Source organism: Convolutriloba macropyga, chromosome 14, assembly GCF_964194025.1.
Source record: "Convolutriloba macropyga chromosome 14, txConMacr16.3, whole genome shotgun sequence".
In the NCBI taxonomy this organism is placed as follows: domain Eukaryota; kingdom Metazoa; phylum Xenacoelomorpha; order Acoela; family Convolutidae; genus Convolutriloba; species Convolutriloba macropyga.
This window is the reverse complement of record NC_134481.1, coordinates 14,784,770-14,807,419: the sequence shown is the minus strand read 5'-3', so window position 1 is coordinate 14,807,419 and position 22,650 is coordinate 14,784,770. Positions and strand designations below refer to the sequence as shown.

Here is a 22,650-nt window from a genome sequence, read left to right as displayed (position 1 = left end):
AACATGTTGCACTTAGAAATACACTACAATTTTAGTTTTACACTCTTAGAAATGCAATACAATTTTTGAGAAATTCTACACTCTTAGAAATGCAATACAATTACACCGTTTTAGTCCACTTATTTCAAATTTATCTTTTTTGATCACCTAAATTATGATCATCCAAAACATGTTGAACATGTGTTGACAAAAAAACGAGGGCTGTCAATATTTTTGGCGAGAAAAAGACTCGTAAAAACTCTTGGCAAGGAAAAGACCCCGGAAAATACGAGAACACTTTAGGTCAACCATATTTAGATATAAAAAGACCGTGGTCGACCTTGTTTGGGCATGAAAAAAATCGCTAGTCAACTTATCAATTAACCTAACATGTATTAAAGGTGTTATACTAGTGGGTAGGGGGGTGCGAAGGTTCAAACTTCTGACTCGATGGTCGTACTCCTAGTATATGCTATCTTTCTAAGCCTGATAAGTCTCATAAAAGTATTGTATTTAATGATCTAAGTAAGTAAATTTGACTAATTGATCTAGTTATAAGTTTTATATAATCTTTATAGAAATCTAACATAGATAAATTTACAGCTAAAGTGATGAGGTTATAAGAGTTAAAACATAAAGTTATAAAAGTTAGAAGTTATGAAAGTTAGAAAGAGGAGAAGGTCGGGAGAGTTAGTAAAAACTTTACTAACTCGAATTGTTATCAGTAACTTATTATTCCCTTTTGAATAAAGTCCTGACTTGAAAATTATCTCTAACTATTCGTTATTCGATATAGTTGAGAAGATTGGTTTAGTAATTTCACTTTGGAAATACTTTCGTTTTGAGATTACTTTCTCGATTTGGAGATATTAAATTCTCAGTTTCTCTGAGTTATTAATTCTTAATTTCTCAAAGTTGTGATTCTTTCTTTGCTATATATAGTTCTCAGAACGGGATAGTTCCCGTCCTGCTGGATGGCAAAATGTCCGTTTGGCTGGACGGACATTTTGTGCAATATGAATGGTTCAGCTAATTACATCATTCTATTTTTAGAATGATGTAATTTGAATACTTAGCTTAGTTAAGCTAAGTATTCAACATAAACATTACTTCAGTACATCCCGACCCGGTCCTTAGTGGGGGTAAAATGAAAATCATAGCATCAATAAGGGTACACATATAAATTTTAATGTTTACAGATAAAAAAAAGACAAGTTATAAATTGTAAGGTTTACAGATTATGTAAAAAAAAGTTTTTGTGCCTTCTCCCCGGCTCAGAGATTCGAAAAATTGTCGTTACCTCGAAAGTCTCCATGTCGATAGTCTCTTAGTTCTCTCAGCAGGCTTTCGTTGCGCTGCTGGAGCTGGAAATTCTTGTAACGTTCCTTGAGGAAACTTTGCTCGAGGTTTCGAATGTAGTTGTCTTCTGAGCTGTCGAGGTTTGCGGTTAGGAAATGAAATGGGACAGAGATGATTTGTTTATCGATTCCTAAATTTTTCGCTCTGTAAGTTTTTGCTTTGGGGTTATAAGAGATCAATTTGTATAGGTTAGCGTGGTTTTGCAATTTATAGTTCAAGCTCATGTCATATTTTGGGTGCCCCTTGAAGCTTGGGTTGCACACTAGTTGTTCAGTTTCGATTTGGCGGTTGATTTTGTCCTGCACAGTAAGTGTCTTTGGCATGACTGCTGCCACTGGTGGTTGGAGTTGTGATGGTCCTGGTTGTGGTTGCGTCTTTCGTTCTCTCTGGTTCCGCTGCGTCTTTCATTTCAGAATTTAAAGTTACATCATTCCAAAATGCAATCATGTCTTCTTTAACATGAAAAGAAACTTCCTGTCCGTTTTTAAATTTCATCGAAACAATTTTGTGTTTCTGATTGCTGGGGGCAAATAATGCTGGCCCGGTGACTTGTGTTATACTTGGAGTTAGCTCGATCCAAGAGTTATCATTTTCAATATCTAGTTGAAAAAGATTCTTTTGTTTGTTGTTACATGGTTGTTGTTTAGCAGTAGTGAAAGTTTGTCTGCTAACTGGATCGATAAAGCGAACTTTATTTTTATATAACACCGGTATTCGATCGTAACAATTATCCATTACTTGTAAAGGCGAATAAAATTTTGGACAGTGATAGAGCCAGGCTATATTGCCGTTTGTCTCTAAAAACATAGATCTGTTATTAGTTAACAGAAAACCAGCCAGCTTAGGGCTGAGACGCGAATATGCAAGTTGTGTATTTTTAAGTGAACGTTCTAGTTCACAAATTTGTTGTATAGTATTTATTTCAGAGAGTTGTAGCCTTCGGAAATTAGTGTACTGATAGTAGTCGAATTTAGTATTCAAATGTGCCTCGTAATCTATCTCTGTTCGGGAGATATTAAGCGAACTTAGTGAATTGTTCGGAAGTCTAGTAATTCTATTTATATTAGGTAGAGGCTCGAGTGCCTCTCCTGTATTCATATTAAACCCGCCTGTAAATTCAACATATATTGTGTCGTATGGTGACGGATAAACTATATTATTGCTATTGCATAGCGATTGAGGCTTATTGTACACTTGAAATAGAAAGTTTTGTTCTTTCTCTGATTCTTTAGAGATATAGTAATTATCTCCTATTTTTATCATTTTGCCTTCAAATTGTTCTCTTAAAGCGAACAAGCAATTATCTTGTTTCTCCCAGCTATAAGCATGGGGGTCGGTTGACGTGCTTTGACAACCGCCTTCTGATAATGTGCAAGGCAGGGGAATATTTTGCCAGTTATTTACTGATCCTCCCCGCAGGTTAACATTTAAAGTTGTATCCTGCATATAAGTTTCAAATGTATCGTGAATTATCCAGCCAGAATCGTCACATTCGTTTGGATTTTCTCCAATATTTGGACCGGAATTTTTTATATAAGTTGTTCTTACATTTAATTTAATCGGAATTTCTTTTCCGTTAATACTTAACTTATTAGTTAATCTAGCCTGCCTACACTGTTCTGGAGTTAAATCTACGTCTGTGGTAATTGTGCTACGTTTTGCATCAATTCCACTAGCGTCGAAAAGGCCGCAATACCACCTAATGCTTTGGTGGCTTGCTCTACACATAGTAGCTTCTAATTTTCCTCTAAAGAAACGGTTGAAAATTTGTCCTTTGACTTTTGAAATTTCAATATTTTGTGGTTCAATTTTACAAGGAGCGACTTTGTTTAGTGAGTACATTTTATTAGAGTCCATAAGTGAACAATCGTAGTGAGCGACTTTTAGTGATGTTGCAGTTTTTGCGTATAAGTGATGGTGAGCAGTTTTTAAATCTGTGAAAATTTCAGAGTCTGGGTTTTCACAATTTGTGAAATTAGATAAAATTAAGGTTGCGGTCACAAATAATTTTGTGACATTTTCTATGTATCTGTTCTTGCAAAATAGAAATAGACGAAACAGAAAAAGAATAAGCAAAAGATTTACCTCAGTGAAGTTTCTTCTAGGGTTTTCAGTTTCGATAACCTCTCCCTCCTCGGGGAACAGAGATTCGATTTCGGGATTCATTTTTAAAAATGAATTTTGTAGGATTTGTCAACGAGAGTGTGTGGTTGTAGTCTTTAAGCGAGAGATTCAGAAGAATGAATCTATTCAGTTAAGTTGAGAATTTATAGTTTTCTCAATGGCAATTTGGCCGTCCGTGCGGATGGCAAAATAGTGAGCCCTGATTGGCTAACTGTTCCAACTGTATTTTATCAATTTGTATATTTACATAAATTATTGAGAGCGGATTCTATCCGCGCAACTGGCAGAATACTCAATTCTGATGGGTTGATTGAGGGTTGTCCGTGAAGACAGAGTGAATAAGAAATTTAACTGGTTGGGGTATATTTCTATTCCTGTATGTATAGAGAAATTTGCTGAGTGTAATTCTAGTCTAACTTTGAAGAATAATGAACAGAACTATTTTAAATTTGTTTAAAGAGGCAAATTATTCTGCCTTCGAACACTTAGATTTGGAGTTGGATGCCAGAGAGATGAAATTTTTCCTCTCTGAGCAGTATATATCAACTCAAATTGTCCTCTCTGAAGAGGAGTTTTATTCGCTGCGGGTTGCGCAGGAGTATTGTGTAAATAATAAGGATAGGAGTTTATTGAAATACGCGAAGATATGTCCTGCTACAGTGCAGTACCTCAAATGTTGGTTGGGAGGTAAATTTTTGAAGTTACAAATATTTTTTTGGGATATATTGGGGTAGATTATGAATTTTTTGAATTTTTTAGTTCGAGCGAAAATTAACAGCACCCAACCCCGAGTGCCACGAAGAATTTATGAGTTATGTGTTCGAGCTTTTGCCAGTGTGGTGGACCCCTGAGACAGCAAGAGCTGCTCAGCAACTGTATGGGTTGGCTGTTGTTCTGGGGTGCGGGCTTCTCTTTCGAGACTGTGCTATTGCCCGCGAATACATTAAACTAATTAAACTTGCTAGAGCTCGACTGTTATAAGTTTTGTAAATTGTTGCTTTAATTATTTTTATAATTTGTATATTTTGTTTTTATAATTTCGTATATTTTAATAACAACTTGTACAAAAGAGTTATTTCTTTTGGACTTTTGGAATTAAATCTGATGGAATTGTATTTCCATAGCGTTTAGGTTCAGTCCGTGTTCTCTGCGGTCTGACATCAGAATGAATTGGGTTAGGATTAGGTTTTATTTTTACTGGGTGGGGGGTTGAACTAATGATAGGGCTAAATGTATGGGAATTGGACGTAGTACCTTGTGAACTACTTTGGGGGCTAAACAAATTTCTGATATGTAGTGTGCTATCATTTCTATTTGTTTTGTATGGGCTGTTAGGCGCACTCCGGCACGTGTTAACAGTCGTTGAGTACTCAACTGGTTGCGGGGATGTTATTTGCTCGGCCTGATTATTTGCGTTGTTAATAATAGGCCACGGCATATATTCCGGGTTATCAATTGTTTGGTGATTGAATCTATTTATTGAGTACTGGTTGAACCTATCATAGTAGGCCTGTGAATCATCATAGTTTGTACTATAGTCCTGTACTAACTTGTCTATTTCCTGTTCTTTAGGAAAGTATTCTACTAAGTGATTTCTATGCACTACTTTCTTTTGTTCAGTTGTGTCTTGAACAATTTCATACGTAGTGTTAGTAATTTGTTTAGTAACAGTATATGGTCCAGAGCGTAACTCTAGTAATTTTTTGGATTTCAATAATCCTTTAGCGTGATTCTCTAGTAGAACTTTACGACCGATTTTGATTGGTCTACCCAATTTAAATCTATTCCTATACTCGTTTGCTTTGTTTGTAATTTGCCGACAGCGAGTATACGTTTTACTATATATATTTTTAAATTCATTTTCGCGTTGTAGTATAGTACTAGACAATCTATTCTGTAATAGTTTGTCTACTTTCTCGTTTTTACAAGAATTTTCACAGTGAGTATGTAAGGGAAGGTCTTTACAATACTCTGAAATACAATTCCGTCTATTATCCCGTAGTAAGCCTAGCTTAAGGGAAATTGGAATTTGCGGTTTAATGCCGAATACTATCTCGTACAGAGTATATCCTGTACTGTAATTTATTGCAGTATTATGCGCAAAGGCAAACTTATTAGTAAGGCTGGCCCAGTTCGATCCGGTGTCGTTAATAAAACTGCGCAAATAATTTGCTAAGTTTTTATTTTGTACTTCGACCTTGCCATTTGTCCAAGGTGAGTATGAGGTTCGTGGTTTTAATGTAATTCCGAATTCATGCGTCCAGTGCACAAAATCATTACTCAAAAATGCAGTACCGTTGTCATGTACTATTTGCTGGGGGATTCCGAATCGTGTAATATATTTTTCTATTAACTTAACGGTTTCTGGTGCATCGGCTGTTTTTGATGGATAAATTTGTATAAAGCGAGAGAAACTGTCTACTATAACTAGACAAAATTTCTTTTGGTTACTACAAGGCCTAAATGGGCCCTTGTGGTCTATGTGTATAGTATGAAATGGGGTGGTTTCTAGTTCTCCCCACTGTTCTAAGGGTGCTTCGTTTAGATCATGTCTTTGTGGTTTATTCTTCTGACAATCTAGGCAATCATGTATTAGCATTGTAACCCATTTGTACATTCCGGGCCAGTAAAAAAATCTACTAATGTTGTTAAATGTACATGCGTCTCCACGATGCCCACTTAGCGGATTATTATGTGCTAACTCAAAACACTTCATAAATAGCGATAGTGGAACACATATTTTGGTATCGTATAAACCGTTCTCGTCTGGTTTATTGTAGCATAGTAAGTCATATTGTTCCTCAAGTAGTAGAAGGTTAAATATATTTTTGTATGCACGTAATCCTTTACAATGCTTAATTGTACTTGTGCTCGGCGGTTCTTTGCCTGCCTTTAGCCACTGGCGAACGGTTTGTAAAACCGGATCATTTATTTGTTCGCGCAGAATTGTATCTGTGTCTAGTTGAGCTTGTTTGGTGAACTCTGTTAATTTTAGTAGTAAGTCCTTACAAGATACTTTTACTACTTCTGTATGTAGAGTCGTCGGTTCTACAATATCACACTTGTGTGTGCGTTGTTTGTATTCCTCCTTCGCTTGTTCTAGTTCTTGTATTAACGATATATCTACATTCCCCTTTTGCAGTTCTAACCAGTCTTCATCATCAAGACCGTCATCTACTGCATGTACCTCTTCGGTTATTTCTTCGTATGTGTGGTCATTAAGGCTTTCTGTAGATACATTTTCAGAAGACATCTTTCTGATCTGATTTATTTGTCGTCCATATCTGAACGAGTCGGCAATATTGTATATCGCACTACATGTCTGCTCTATATCATCGCTTGCGTCGTTAATACTAAAATCTTCGTCGGTTATATTTAGTATTTTCTTTTTCTGACCGGTTATATGTGCAATTACCGGATAGCTAGTATTTGGGGGTGCTTTCTTTTCGTCACAGTGTAGTATTGAATAGTTTATCGGTTTATAATCCGATGTGTAGAAGCGAATGTCCTTTGGGACTGTTTTGTGTTCAATTTGGAACTTTTTCGCTTCTTCTTGCGGGACTTGTCTACTAAGTAAGTCGGGGAAAGCAAGGTTTTTACCTTCAGTGTATATTATCTTTAGATTCTGAAATTTAGTAAGCACGACTTGATACTTAAAGAATCTATGTGATAATTGTCCGCGGCGAGACCAGAGGAATAGTATAGGTCTGTGATCGCAGAATAGATATATTGGATAGGGGGAGCCTATAATGTAGAACTCGTAAGTTTGTAATGCTGATATTATTCCGCACAGTTCTCTATGCTGTGGGGACATTTTCTGTTCTGCTTTATCGAATACACGGGAGTTTTCAGAAACAATTCTTTTCCCTTCGGGGAACTGTTGTATTAGTATACTACCAGTTCCTAAGTTGGAAGAGTCAGCATGTATATGAAAGGGGTATTTGGGGTTGGGGATAGCGACGGAAATATCGTGTGCAAATTTTGCTTTCAACTTATCGAATACCTGCTGGTGGCTATCCAGCCATTCGAAATTCGTTTCATTCTTAACTAAATCATATAGCGGTTTTGCGTCTATATGATAGTTTATAACATAATTTGCATAAAATCCCATCGCCCCTAATACGCTGAGGACATCGGTTTTCGATTCTGGCGTTTTTAAGTTATGTATGTCTGCAATGCGCGAAGTGATTGGGCTAAGTGTCCCTTTCGATATTACATGCCCGAGGAATTTCACTTTTCGTAAGAAGAATTTTGTTTTATCCGGCGCAGCTTTTAAGTTAGCTTTACGCAGTAGTGCATGATATTCACGTATTACTGTGAACATTTCCTGTTTATCTTGTGCTTGTAGCAGTGTATCGTCAATATAAGTGATGGCTTGCTTTTTCTTTATTAGCGGTCCAAATGCATAACGCATAAGTTTACTAAAGAAGTTCGGAAGGGGCTTTAAGCCATAAAATCCGACTTGATAGGTATATTGACGTCCACCTACAATAAAACTAGTTAATTTCTGAGTTTCTTCTGTAAGGGGCACTTGATGATAAGCGCACGACAAATCACTACTTGTAAAATATGCTCCATTTACTCGTGTCATTAGAACTTGTAGTGGCTCGAGTGGCCAACTTGAGTTACTTGTATCTGTAATTGAGTTTAGGTAGCGAGCGTCAATTACGAGTTTTACATAGTCGTTCTTAGGCAGTATAATAATTGGATTTACAAACCATCTATTTAAATCGTCGTGCTCATTTAGCTCGCGTATTATTCCGGCTTGTATTAATTCGTCCATTATTGCCTCTAACTTGTCACGCAAATGTAGGGGAACTTTGCTGGGACGTTACTTTTTAAATTCGCAGTCCTTTTTTAGGGGTATGTGAAATTTCTGTTTCGTGCGGCCGATATCATACTTGTGATGGGAGTATACGTCCTCATCATCTAGAAGAACTTCTAGAAGTGCTCTGAATTCATCGTCCGTTAAGTCACTCTGCGTGAAGTCAAACTTTTTTAGGTACTCGATATAGTGTGCATAGTTTTTACTTGCATCTTTTGGTCGTGTATCGAGTCCTTCTTGTACAACTTCATGAATAATGAAGTGGTTTTGTTCAGTTGTTCTGAACTTGGGGAATTGTTCAGTATTATTGGGCTTGCATAGGTTTTTTGCATCATTTGAGAAATCAGTTGCTACTTCAGCATCATTTTTGCATTTGTTTACAATTTCATCGCCTACAATTCCGAATATCTCTTCAATGTTTTCATCTTTGTATTGTGTAAAGGACGGCATTTGATTAATTTCGGCTTTACTCACATAAACATATATTTTAATTCCCGAAGAATTAAATACATTGTATAGCAATGCGGATATCTCAGACCAGTTCATTTTGTCTAATCCACATGCGATTTTTGGCATAGCTATGCATCTAATGTTTTGCATTAGAAGTATATTGCGAAGTTCGAATAATGCAGTTGTAATACTTTCAATAGTCGGTTTACTATTGTATTTTTCTTTAGTTATTAGACTAAAGATTTGGTGTCCGAGACTAGGAGCAATGTATTGTAATACATTTTGGTTTATTATATTTCCGTCACGATCGTTCACTTCTACTTGCCACTTACAATGTTCTCTCAAGTCGGGGAACCTTTTACACAGCATGAGTGCAAAGCCTTTGCTCATAGCGCAGTCCTTAGAAATTGTGTGCACAATAACCATACTACTATCGAATATTGACTGTTCTTCGTGGTTAATATAGTTTATGCAACTATCGGATTCGTTCGACTCAGCCTCTTGTACTGAGTTAACAACGGTACTAAGCATGAAACAATTATCCAATTCTTCATAGTTATTTAGCATTGAGTATGCGAACTCACTACAATCGCGCATGTTGAATTTGCGCGTATCACGACTCAATACTAGATCACATACAGCGTACCCAATAATACCTTTATTAAGTGTAATAGGGTGATTTTTGTGGTTTTCTATTAGTATAGGTAGTGTTTTCTCTTGTTGTGTACAGACTGTGTTAATAAACACTAGTTCTGTTTTTACTGTATTTTTGTGCGGTAGAAATGAAGTGCCTTTGGGGTAACATAAATCAGTGTTTTGGTGTTTGTACAAGTAGGTTGATCTTGCCTGTATAAAAAGTGGCTGAGACAAGATTATTGCTTCTATCTCTGATACTTGTGGATACTGTTTTTCGTTATTCAGTGTTCCATAACTGATTATTCCTGTGTGTTCTTTTAACTCTACAGCAGGGATATCGAAATACAGAGCTTTAAAGAAAATATGGCAGAAATCAACACCAATCAGGTTAGACGTTCCTTCTTGTGTAACCCATACTTTATAGTTTGCTTCATACTTTCCGTCAGTGTCAAAGTATGATGTTACTGTAGTATGGCCTAACATACGAATTTGTGATCCATTATAGGATTTTGTGATATTGATAGCTGAGAAGATTCTCATGCTAGGGTTCAACTTTTGCATTTCTAGAAATGTGGGGTAATTTATTATCGTACATGTCGAGCCTGGGTCAATCAGATACTCAATCTCAAGTCCACTATTTTTATTTATGTCTCCGGTGGTGAAATAATACATATTTAGGTAAATCCTGGATTTTGGATTACTATTTGTATTAACTTTCGGAGACTTTAGAAGTTTAAAGGGAAGAAATCTGTGATAGCATCGGTGTAATTATTCTGATCGTAATATTCTGTTTGTTGGTTTTGATCCTCTACCCAGTGAACAGAGTGGGACGAGCGGGGTTGTTGATCATAATATCTACTGCTTGATGCTTGAAATTGATTATTATGCGCGTGGGGGGATAAGAACGTTGAAAATTTTGATTCTCACGTTCGTAATATTGCCTAGCTTCAGTTTCATGGGGACTAAATTGGTTGTGTTGGGGAAATTTTTGTTCATAGGATTTGTTATTATTATTATTATAGTGTTTATTTCCGTATCTGCGGTTGTCATATCCACTGTTAGTATTATTTGGGCGATTCTGGTTATTAAAATACGGCTTATTGTTAGTCTGCTTTTTGTAGTCAGTACTGAAGGATGTCTTTTTCTCCTTTTCCTCAGTGAGTTCTCTTTTCATCTTTTTAAATCCTTCATCAATCCTGTGCTTAGAGCAGTTAGAAATGGAATGCCCATGATTACGGCAATAATTGCAAAAGCGTGTGTTATTTGGTCGTCCTTTTACATTGGGGTCTTTAAAAGAACCTGAGTTAATAGCGCTGACTTCGTTCTTTCTCATTAGGCTAGTAAGCTCTTTAATTTGTGCTTCAAGGCTACTGATCTTATCATTTGTTTGTTTTACTGTGCCGTCAGTGCTAACAGTAAATGTTAAGTCCTTTGTTATTAAGTGATTTTGTATTTCGTCCCATGTTTTATCCGGATTTTCTATTCTGTATTCATGAGCTTTGCGCTTTAAAGATGGGGGTTGCAGGCCTCTAATAGCAAAGTCAATATACTTTTGCTCTCTTTGTCGCTGCTGTATTGTTCGTTCAGTAGCGATTTGGCCAGGATCAGTTAATCTTGCGGGTATTTTTTCTGGCCATCCTCTATTAACAGCATGCTTAATTCTGTGGAAATAATTTTTAATTAATTCCCCTTCCTGTCTGGTTGCTCCCTCAACTTCAAGTCGATATTTGAATTGGTCACGACTATCTGTGAACCGGTTTATGAAATCTCCTTTTATTTGATCCAGAGTTCTTGTGGGGTCAATAGTATTGAACCACTCTAATGCGGTTTCTGTCAGTAAGGATCCAAATAGCGCTTTGCGTCTATTTTGGTGATTTGCTAAAGCGGCAGCATCTGTAGGTAACGTTGTGCCCAAAGAGAAGTTTATTTTTTGTTCTACAGAACTCCAAAATTCATTTGCGTTTTGTCTGGGGTCATTTCCCGAGAATGTAACAAGTGACATATTCGGATGGGAGAGAGGTGTATCAGTAAGTGTTCTTACTAATGTAGCGGTACCGGTTGTTCCAGTACCAGTGCCACCAGTACCGGTGCCACTTCCAGTTCCTCCGCCTGAGGCCATCAACTTGGTTTATTTTTTAAAAGTACTTAGAAGATAGAATATTTATACGAGCCTCACTGGTCGCACCAGTTTATACTAGAGGGTATGGGTTGCGAAGGTTCAAACTTCTGACTCGATGGTCTTACTCCTACTCGAAATGTTATCAGTAACTTATTATTCCCTTTCGAATAAAGTCCTGACTTGAAAGTTATCTCTAACTATTCGTTATTCGATCTAGTTGAGAAGATTGGATTAGCAATTTCACTTTGGAAATACTTTTGCTTCGAGGTTACTTTCTCGATTTGGAGATATTAAATTCTCAGTTTCTCTGAGTTATTAATTCTTAATTTCTCAAAGTTGTGATTCTTTCTTTGCTATATATAGTTCTCACAACGGGATAGTTCCCGTCCTGCTGGATGGCAAAATGTCCGTTTGGCTGGACGGACATTTTGTGCAATATGAATGGTTCAGCTAATTACATCATTCTATTTTTAGAATGATGTAATTTGAATACTTAGCTTAGTTAAGCTAAGTATTCAACATAAACATTACTTCAGTACAATAAGAATTTGGTTCGCTAGTTTCAAGGTTGTACCGAACTACATATCTGGCACAGATTGCTTTACTTTTCTTGACCACACGATGGCTAAAAGGTGAGCAAAACTCAAAGATTAAAATCAAAACGGAGACATGAATACGGAAAAATGAGAGCAAAATATGACAGCGGTTAAATAAAAGTGAAAATGTACTCAGAACATCGGAGTTTCTTCTAGTAGTGCCCCCTCACTCTAGAGGGGTTCTTGACCCAAAAAAATGATAAGTTAAGAGTTTTAGGTAAAAATGATCAAAAATTTTTTGGCTGAAACAGGACAAAATTAGTACAATATTCAGTCAATATAACATTTGTTTCTAGTAACACACGATTTACTGGATTGTGTCTATTTCACTCCAGCTGTATTTTAAAAAAGACCAATTCATGAAGAGACACTGTTCTATTTTATTGCATAAATTAACTGTTCATTGAGATTATATTGAAGTTTCGGCAAATTTCATGTGAAATCACAGTCGAGTGATTTTTTCCACTTTCCATTAATTTCTCCCAGTTTAGTCTTTGTGACAAAATTTACCTCTTTTACAATATAATTTAGCAAAGTAATTCCTAAAGAGCACAATAAAATCATGAAAAGAAATCTCCGACACTGACAGAAAAGCTTCATCTTCTTATAACGTCCATGTTCTAACCTGTCAATCTAACTCTTTACTGGCTTCATCAATTCTAAAAAATTGTTTCTCCAGTCGGTACCAAAGACATTCAAATATGAAACTATATCAGCATCGTGTTCGTGCTGTATCACGAACTTGATATCATTTTGAACAAGGCGGCTCGGTAATGTGCAATGGCACATAAGGTTCCGACCCCGCCCATCCACAATTTTGGCATAATTGTCTACCAAATGAGGAACAGATAGAAAAACCCAAAAATTATTTTTTGCGAATCCCAAAAAAGCCCAAGTCTTTTTCAAAAAATTCTGTATGAACGATAAGATAACCTCCAAAACGAATAACTCAGTGGAGTAAAAATTGATGCATTAGATTGCTGTAATATGTCAATATTAAGAAAGCGAGTCAAAACGAACAGCAAAATCAAACAACAACAACAACAAACATTAATTACATCAAAAAATTTATGTCCCTCTTAAAAACTAAATTTAATAACAAAGTCAACATACCGTCAGATAAACCTGAAACTAAACAAAAATAACTTATGAATCACCAAAAAACATATGCGACCAGTCCATAAAAAGGTTTGGTGACAATTATACAAAAAAGAACAAAAACAGTAAAGTAAAAAAAAATTAACTTATTTTTTTTTTGAAACAATTAACTTCAAAGTAATAAATACCATTAGCAATAAATTAATATTACCACAAATTTGCGATTACCACTGCTTCTATAGAAGGGCATTAGGACCTGACCTTATTCATTTTTTAGAGCTGCTAAAAAGAACAACAAAGAACAAACAAAATTTCAATTGAAACTTGCCAGAAAACGCTGTCAAAACCGTCAAGCCAAATTTTGGCACTCAAAATATATTTGATTGCGCCTTCTTCAAACAGCTATAATGTAGTACGTGGCCATTCATTAGTAAGACTAGGTAACAAGTAGACAAAAAAGCGAAGTGCTAAAGTATGTAATACTTTTAATTTTTTTTTCGAAACAAAATTACATTCAATGTCATGAAAGGCATTAATTACAAAAAGAGCTATTTAAATATCGTCGTTTATTCATGAAAAGGAAACTCTCCAGACCTGTTATTATCCAGAATATTTCTTGCATCTACAAAAAGAACGTCAAATATGACAAAAATCAAAATAATTTACTTTTTTTTGTGAAAAAGCGGTGTCGAAGCCAGTAAGGTCATAACAAAATCTTTAAAAAAAGATTTTGGGACACCAATCCCTTTTATTCCCTTGACACCCATAATGTCATATTTGACCTGTAATCAACTAACGAGATTAGGTAACAAAAAGAAACATAAAAAGAACAAAATTGCGAAGTTAAAAAAGTTTTTTTTTTAATTTTGGAAAACGATGGGTTTGAAAGTCGTAAAAGCCATCAGCTATCTGCTAATATCAGAATATCGGTTTTTCTATTCCTCCATGAAAAGCCAATGAAAGCTATCACTATACAGGAAATTTCATACGACCGAAACGACAAAGTATAAATGACAGTTAAGACAAAATTAAAAAATTCAATTGATTTCTTCAAGAAAGAGGCGTCGAGGCCATTAAAACGATGATTTATATCTTTCAGGATTTTAATATGTTCAATTGTGCTTTAATTTGAATGCTAATAAGGTGACATGAGAACTGTCAATAATGTGATAATGTGACAAAATTAGAAAACGTGAAAAACTGGCAAATATCAAAACAAACAAAAACCTAAAATCTTGTAGTATCAAAGCCAGAAAACAATAATTTCAGGCTTAAAACTGCATCCGAGAATAAATGTTAACTCAGTAGAAAGAAGAAGCAGTCTTTTTTTGCTGACACTAAGCTGGAAGTTGAACAAATTAAGAAAAAAATAGAGGAAAAGTTAATTAAGCCATTATTTATTGAAAAGTCAATTATTTTTAAAAAAGTAACGACCATAAACTTTCAATTAAAAAACTAAATGCATTAGCCTGGAGCTGTTTAGCAAGCGAATTGGTTGGACCTATCACTCCTGAGCTTTGATTTGATATGTTCTGTTCTTTATTATTAAAAAAAAGTCTTTTTTTTAAAGAAAAAGACCGACTCATTACAACCCGATTTTTTTTGGATTGTAACAGTCCAAGAATGGCCCAAAACTACCCCTGTTAATACTTATTGTCCGTTAAGAACAATTGATTTTTCGAATGTTGTAGATATAGATAATTTCTGAGTTGAAACTCAAAATAAATTTTGCATTTTTGATAATCAACGAGTAAAGTTAGCAAAAAAACGGCAAAGTTATAACTACAAGGCACTCTCTGTGGACTCTGAAGTAGAAATAGCCCCCCTCTGAGTCTACAAAGATTGTATGAGTGTTGTTTGGGGGTGTACTGTAGGCAAATTTAATCAAAGTGGACTAAAGTAGCTTATTTCGTGCTGTTGTTGATGAAAAAGGCTAAATTTTGAAATGTTTATCCAGATTTTTTGACCAAAAAATTAAATCAAAACAATCAACAATGCTTGTTCGTCTTCAAAAATAAAACCAACGATACTATTCTTAAAAATTATAACAAATTTTAGCAAAATTGACGAAATTGACGAAATTGACGAAAATTCCGGAAAATGTGAATAAAAACAACGTGAATTCACTCTGCTTTTCTCAGAAGTTTAAGCCTCGATAACTCCCTGTAGAAAACGAAAATTAAAAAAAATCTTTTTAAATCCATATTCTACGCTGGACGAGCTTTCTAATGATACCAGTCTCAACTCTCTACGATGAATATATCGAGCGGCGAAAATTCACGGAACAAAAAAAAAACCAGTTGAGTATATAGTTCCTCCCTCCTCAAGAGGTTTGGAACAATTAAACGTTTGGTGACGCCTTTAAAGTCATTTACCGTTACAAATTTCATACTGAAAATAAATCTGATGATATTGGTGAGAAACTATAGCTCAATAATTTTGAGCATCCTTTTTCAATTAATTCATAGTGGATCTCTTTGTATTGTAATACATCCTGTAAAAATATGTACTTTTCGCTCAGTTTCTTATTTTGTGAAAAAATACGCAATTTTCAAGATAAAATAAATTTCAGCACTTTAATAAACATCTGTTAATTTTATGATAACATTATATTGCTTTAATTAAATCAGAACCAAATCTTACATTTGAAAAGAACGGTTCAGTAAAGTAAATAATAAATTTTTGGCAATTCAATACTCCTATATCGTCGACTTAGGAATTTTTTCTTAAATTAGCTTAAGATTAACTTTCATAAGCGACTTCGAAAAACCCTAAGAATTTGTAAAAACAAACTTGATAACGGGCATGAAACACTGTAATCTGGCATACTCCGGTCACATGTGACCGGAGTATGCCACTCCGGTCACACATGTGACCGGGTAATTAGAAAATAAAAGAATAACCCAGAAGCTAGGTGTTCTAGGTTTGAAGCGACAAAGCAGTCGCTAAGACCAAAATCGAATTTGGAAATGAGATTGAGGCAAAACCAGTTTGCATTACGCTAAACGAAGCAACGGTACAAACCTAGTTTCAACGAAGAAGCAGCCGTAGCAATTACTTTTACAGATTTTTCATCACTCTCGAACAATGACTGTTTTCACACTAGATAGCGTGATTTTACATAAGTTAAGATTCATGATTGATCTTGAAAGAATCATTCGTCTCATAAAATTCTTGAATCCTTCGATTTAGAGTTTTGAGGCATATATTCCTTTAGTTATTAAATTTCCCTGAGGTAGGTGGTTGCCTAAAAGACTGAAATCGACAGGAATCAACCCTAAACTAACTCAGCTCATTTTGCCAGGGCGGGAGGGGAGGAGTGGAAAGTTAGCATTTCTAATCGTATTAAAAGTAAACCAACAAGAGTCAAAATGACCTCTAATGAACACAAAAGTTTTTCCATTATGAACTTTGCTCCAGGGCTCTAAGGATGGTCAATTATTGAGAGGAATATTGAAATTTCGCTCATCAAAATTCATAAACGAGGAAGACTTTTGCTTGGATGGCCTAAGTTAGATTATGCTAGACACTATTTCAGTTTATTACAGTGAGACTGCAAAATTGCTCCCTCACTAAAATGACTTCTAAATTAAACTTCACAGTGATATATATCTATCGAGAGAGATATAAAAAGCTTTCGATGGGGGATTTCAAGTTTCCTCCAAATCCGCTCCACAAAAATTGCGTCTGTGTAGACCGTAGTATTAATAGCAATACTCGCATGGGGAAACCCATAAAACTGGGTAATTTGAAAAGCACCCGCCGATTTGGAATTCAGTCAAATGAATAAAATCAGGCGTTACCTGGGTGCAAAAGGACAAAATATGAAATGAGTGTGATTTGTTACGCGCTTATGGTGTTGGTTTTATTTTGTTCAAGTTCATGTAAAGGGACGGCAGTGTAATTACACCGGCGCAATTTCAAGGTGAAACTTTTATGATCTAACCAAGACAATCAGACGTTTCCGTGTTAACTTTAAAAACAATCTGCTCGAGTTGCAAAGTGAGTGCATATGCATTTTGAAGGACGTTGCAATGAAGTTCAACTAAAGGTCAAATTTCTTGACTTTCAAGGGGTCTAATTAGTCGCAAATACGCAACTACTCGATTTTAACTTTTATCTTTTTCGTGCAAACTGAATGTGCTAGAAACGTTACAATAACTGGTTTTATAAGTGCTTCAGCTGGGGTATCTCTACGGAGCCATTAACTTGTTTACTCTTGTCTCTCAAGGCCTAATCTTCATCGACAAATTTTTGCCGGACATGTGAAACCTTTTTCAAGCTATGTGAATCTTACTTCAAGCTATGCAATACCCAGTGAATCGAAACTTGATACACCTTGATAAGAGTTGCATGGTCTCGAAATCTCTTGCAAAACTTGAATCATCATGCCAAGAGCTTAAAATACCAAGATTTCAAAGGTATATCTTGATAACATCTAGGGAAGATCTAACCAAGATAAACCAAGGAATTTTCTTGGCAAAATCTTGACAAGTCTTGATAACATATTTCATCTTTTCTGATTGCTACTCCATGCATCTTGTCCCGAGAAAACAAAACAAAAATCTCTTGCGAACTCAAAAAAACAAAGCGAGGGTAAAGCGGATGAGTCGCAGTTTTCAGGCTTCAAAAACATAGAAAGTTTAGAACATATTATACAAAACCCAAAAAAGGACGCCATGTTACCTCTTCCGGAATATATATATCAGTGTTGGGCTTCATATGATTTTGTTTCAAGTCAGCCTGAACTTCTGTTTAGTTAAGAAAATGTGAGAAAAACATTTATTCTTTTTCAATTTTCTAACAGTGACACAATAGTTGCTTGAAAAATAGACAGCGCAGGGATCCTCCAACTAATCTTAAGAAAATTTTGAAAGCAACAAAGAAATCTCTTGCTGATAACATCTGCTGATTATCAAAAACTTATGTGTGAACATTCAAAATTTACCAGCCAATGCTTGTAAAATGCAAAAATTATATTCCCATCAAACTGGGATGGTTATTTTGAAAGAATCTTATGAAAATAAGCGTCTTTCTTTTATCAGTTAGCAATTCATTTGCAATTCGAACTCAATAACACTCAACATTGTATGAATCTTGCCAGATATATATATATATATATATATATATATATATATATATATATATATATATATATACATATATATATATATATATATATATATATATATATATGAGTTTGTGTGTGTGCATGCGTGCGTGCAAATGTGTGTTGTGTGCGTGTGCGTGTGTATGCGCTTGTGTGTGCAAAAAGGACCAAAAAACTTTTCTAAAAAGCTCAAATGCCAATACGAAATTATAAAACCCCCCGAAAAGGCTCGAAAGAACAACATCTTACAAGGAAAACATAGTCTCAGAAAGCGCAAAGTTTGCAAGCTAACAATCTACACCATCAGTTTCTACCAACCTGGGACTTTATCAGTTACTTCTTTCTTTCTCCGTATAAACCTGTTATATTTTTTTTCAAAAAAGATATATATTAAAAAAGAGGACTTATATGAACTTTAATATGCGCAACAAAAAGGTTGTTAGAAGTATTTGTGCGCCACAGGGATGATTTTAGTTCTAAATGTTAGAGAACAAAGGAAAAACCTCAAAATTTTTACCCGTTTAATTTTTGTTTACTTAACAATTTTGACATATACAGTGGAATCTGCATTTTAATTAGATCTAATTAACCCAACTAAAACCTATAAGAAATGCGATTTACTCAAAGGCGTTTTTGCTAAATAAAGGCTAAGTTCTTCAAACAAATATTGGAGAGATGGTTTGAAAGCTCTATGGTTCCGAATTCTGTTTGTCAGTTGTAAAATGGATTCATAAGTGACAAAACATTTCATATTATCAACCAGACGCCGTGCATGTGAGTCGCAGATTGATAACAAAATGTTTAAAATTTTTTAAAAATTAATAATTATTAATTAAAAATTAAAAATAATTAATAATTAATACAAATAATAGTCATTAACATTAGTAGTCAAGTTAACTTTGATTTTTGTGGCGCTGTAGTTTGCGATTTGGGCTGTAATTTTTCTATCAGTCATTGTTATGTTGTGCTTTGTTGATTACTTTCCCCGTTGTGCCTAACTTTTTCCATGTCTTGAGTTCCTCAAACTTTTTGTATACAGATTTTAAGAGTATTGAAATCTTAGTTTTGTTTCAGCCTCACGTATCTTCACCACACACTTGTGAGATAATTTATCATATTCTGTTCATTGCATCGGAAATATACATCAACCTTTAAGAAAAAGTCAGTGAACATTTCACAGATTGACGAGGTATCATTTTTTTTCCTTTTAGACTTTAATTGTTATTTCGAATAAGAGAAGAATAGGTTATCCTAATATTAATTTTTCTTATCGGAATCACTATAGTTGAGAGCAAAAATCGTTTTCCTCGGCCAAAAATTAAGATTATCACCTGCTATGCTTCTGGAAAGACCATTATTTTATAATCTTACTAATTTTTTCTCTTACGATACTAAGATTCGAGACTCTTAAAATGTCATAGCAGACCACAGAACCTTGCTCTTAAAAAGTGCACAGTTACAGCAAACCGGGGTAATGCCAAGAAACATGAACAGAAACTACGCTGCACCGGTTGCTTTATCAACTCAATTAAACTATACAATTCTCGAATCTTTATATTTTTGTCTCAATAGGGGTTCAATCGTTTTGCTAAAGAAAATAATTGAATCAAGATTTTGAAACCCGCACTTTAGCTACAGCGTATAACAGTACTGATTCAATGAACTGATTCATTTTTTGAAGTTAGTTTAAAAATTTGTCAAGTTAGTTTAAAGTCTGATGAGGAGGGTCGAAACCGTACTCCTCATTTCATCTTCAGTTCAATGTCACAGACCACTGTGTACATTATGGAGAAGGCTGTTGCGGAAGGTACTGCTTGGCCAGGACACTTGGCAGACGGGGCGTTCATTGAGAATCTCACAAACGATACAAGAGGATCTTTTCATTATTATGAAATTAGTACGACAATGCCTGCTACGGGGCAAAGGAGATGAACTGTTCGGGAGAAGTTCGGGAACGTTGTTGTGGACAATTGCGCAGTTGGAGAAAGATGTGTTGTTGCGGAAAGATTGTGTTGTTCATGAATAGAACGAAAGTGCATAAGTTGTCTGCCTAAAGAGCTGCTCTCTTCAGGACAAACAGGAACAAATAGAGCAGCGTTTACTCAGATTTAAACTGCCATTTTGTTTCATGCATTGCAAAATATTTATTTCATTCCCAAGAAGACAACAAATTCTTACTGGGGACTCATTGCATAGTCTTAAATTGAACTGAACGGGGCTTGCATGCTTTCTGCTTAGATGGAAATCCGACTAAATTCATTCATACTTAGGAATTGGTCAGCTTTCCATAGCCATGCTTAGTCAGAAGTCAGCCTTTGAGTAATCAGGCTTGAATAATTTTCAGTACGGTTAGAATAAAATGTTGAATTAGACTTGCATTACAAGGCTTTATTGCTGCTTTTTTTTTCAATGATTCAGCAATGAAAAGCTTTGAGACTTAGGTACGGGAAAGCTATCGTCTTTTTAGATCATTTTTTGGCAGCAGTTGTAACATTCATACGTTCTCAATTTCAGTGAGATAACATAAGCAATGGATAAATAGATATTCTAAAGCCCTGTCTCGAAATCCGCTAACATGTCTAATCATCCTTTTGATAGAAACATACCAACCTTCCTAGGAAATCAACTATTCTAAAATGGCTATCTTCTCCAGCTGCAAGTCAGTTTTTGTTCCGACCCCCACTTTAGTGGGGAGGGAGGAACTATATACTCAACTGGGTTTTTTTTGTTCAGTCAATTTTGGCCGATCGATATATTCATCGTAGAGAATTGTGAGTGGTATCAGTAAGAAGCCCCTCCAGCGTAGAATACGGAATTAAAAAGATTTTTTCGGTTTTCGTTTTTTACAGGGAGTTATCGAGGTTTAGTGAACATTCGACTCTTTTTGTCAACCTTTTCAGTATTTTTTGCTGAAATTTGGCAACATTTCGCTAATATAATTCAAAAAAAGTTAAAATTTTTACCAGCAGATTGTTGTTGTTACCGTTAGAGATAAAAAAACGTTGCTGAAACGTTTGATTGATGTTTTTTTGGCTAAAATTTTTGATAATATTTCCGAAATTCCAACTTTTTTTTTCATCAAAATGGCACAAAATATGCTTTTTTGGTCCACTTTGTTAAAGTATGCCAGATTTAGTGACCTAAAAACCTTAACACAGACCTCCTTATCTCAAAAAGAGCACTAGTTGCAATTAGGCTACGTATGGCAGTCTTTTGCAATTAAAACTTTGCCATTTTTTGTAGATTTAACTTGATAATTAAACAAAATGCATCTTATTTTTTTTTAATATTTGAAGAACTCCACTCAATAATTGGTCTAATTCGCAAACACTTGGAACACTTGATCGGTTTGGTGGTCGCGCGACAAAATCAGGGAGAGGTTCGATAATATCATGGATTCTTGGAATCAGAGACTTTTTGGTTTTTATTTCGTTGCTGCCATTTTTCAAAATATTTTGCTTTTGCATTTATAATGTTAATTACTGACTGTATTGTTATTCACGGCTCCGCTATTGACAGCTACAAGTTCAATAAATTTCAGTTTGAAAGCAGATACAGTTTGTTTTCAGAAAACCAAAGAGTTTTTATGGCTTTCAGAAAGAGTTTTAGTAAAATTTAACTGAATTCTGTCTTTTGCCTTTGAGGGAATTCTGTCTTTTGCCTTTTTAACTAAATTTGAGGCAGAATGTAGATAACGTTTGTTTTCAGAGAACCAAAGGGTTTTTACGGCTTTGAGGAAGAGTTGCCTTCAATTGTTATTATTTTGGCAGTGTGATTTTTAATTTTAACCACTCAGTGACCTAAATTTCTTCCTCAAGAGGTGAAGTTAACCCTTTCTATTCATTCGGTTGTTACCTAATGTCTCTTGTGTTATTGAAAGTTTTTGTTTTAATGAAATTTCTGTGAATTTTTGAACTTGTCAAATTTTAAAATTATTTTAGTCAACATTTTGCTTATTCTCAAGAAGTACAGTTCAAAATTTCCTCCTTATAAAATGAAAATTAATTTTGTTGCACTTTGTTTTAACAGAAGGCTTTCTTGCTTTTGATACTACGAGTTTTCATTCAAAATTTTCTGATTTTTGTGCATAATTGCCCATTTTTGCTGTTCTTTTTGTTTCTTCTGTAAATTGTCACATTATTTAACAATCTAACTGAAAAAATCTTTACAACATTTTAAACTGAACTTATTTTTTGTTTTAATAACATATGGTTTAAAGGGCTGCGACACCGTTCTCTTGCAGAAATTGGTAGAGTTTTTTAATTTTGCATTTTATTTGTTGTTAATTTTTGTCATATGCCAAATATTGTGTAATTAAAGGTCTCAGTGGCCAACTCTAGAAAAACAAATGAAC

At 34.9% G+C, this 22,650-nt stretch overlaps 2 protein-coding genes across 2 annotated transcripts in view; one reads left to right on the top strand and one right to left on the bottom strand.

Annotated features, from left to right (window-relative positions):
- Positions 1–22,650, bottom strand: part of LOC142353031 (uncharacterized) — a 280,268-nt gene that overhangs the window by 223,507 nt on the left and 34,111 nt on the right. The window lies entirely within an intron of this gene.
- Positions 9,737–22,650, top strand: part of LOC142352863 (uncharacterized) — a 35,831-nt gene continuing 22,917 nt past the window's right edge. The window contains exon 1 of the mRNA XM_075405018.1: positions 9,737–9,760. Coding sequence (XP_075261133.1) covers positions 9,737–9,760 — 24 coding nt within the window. The remainder of the gene's footprint in view (positions 9,761–22,650) is intronic.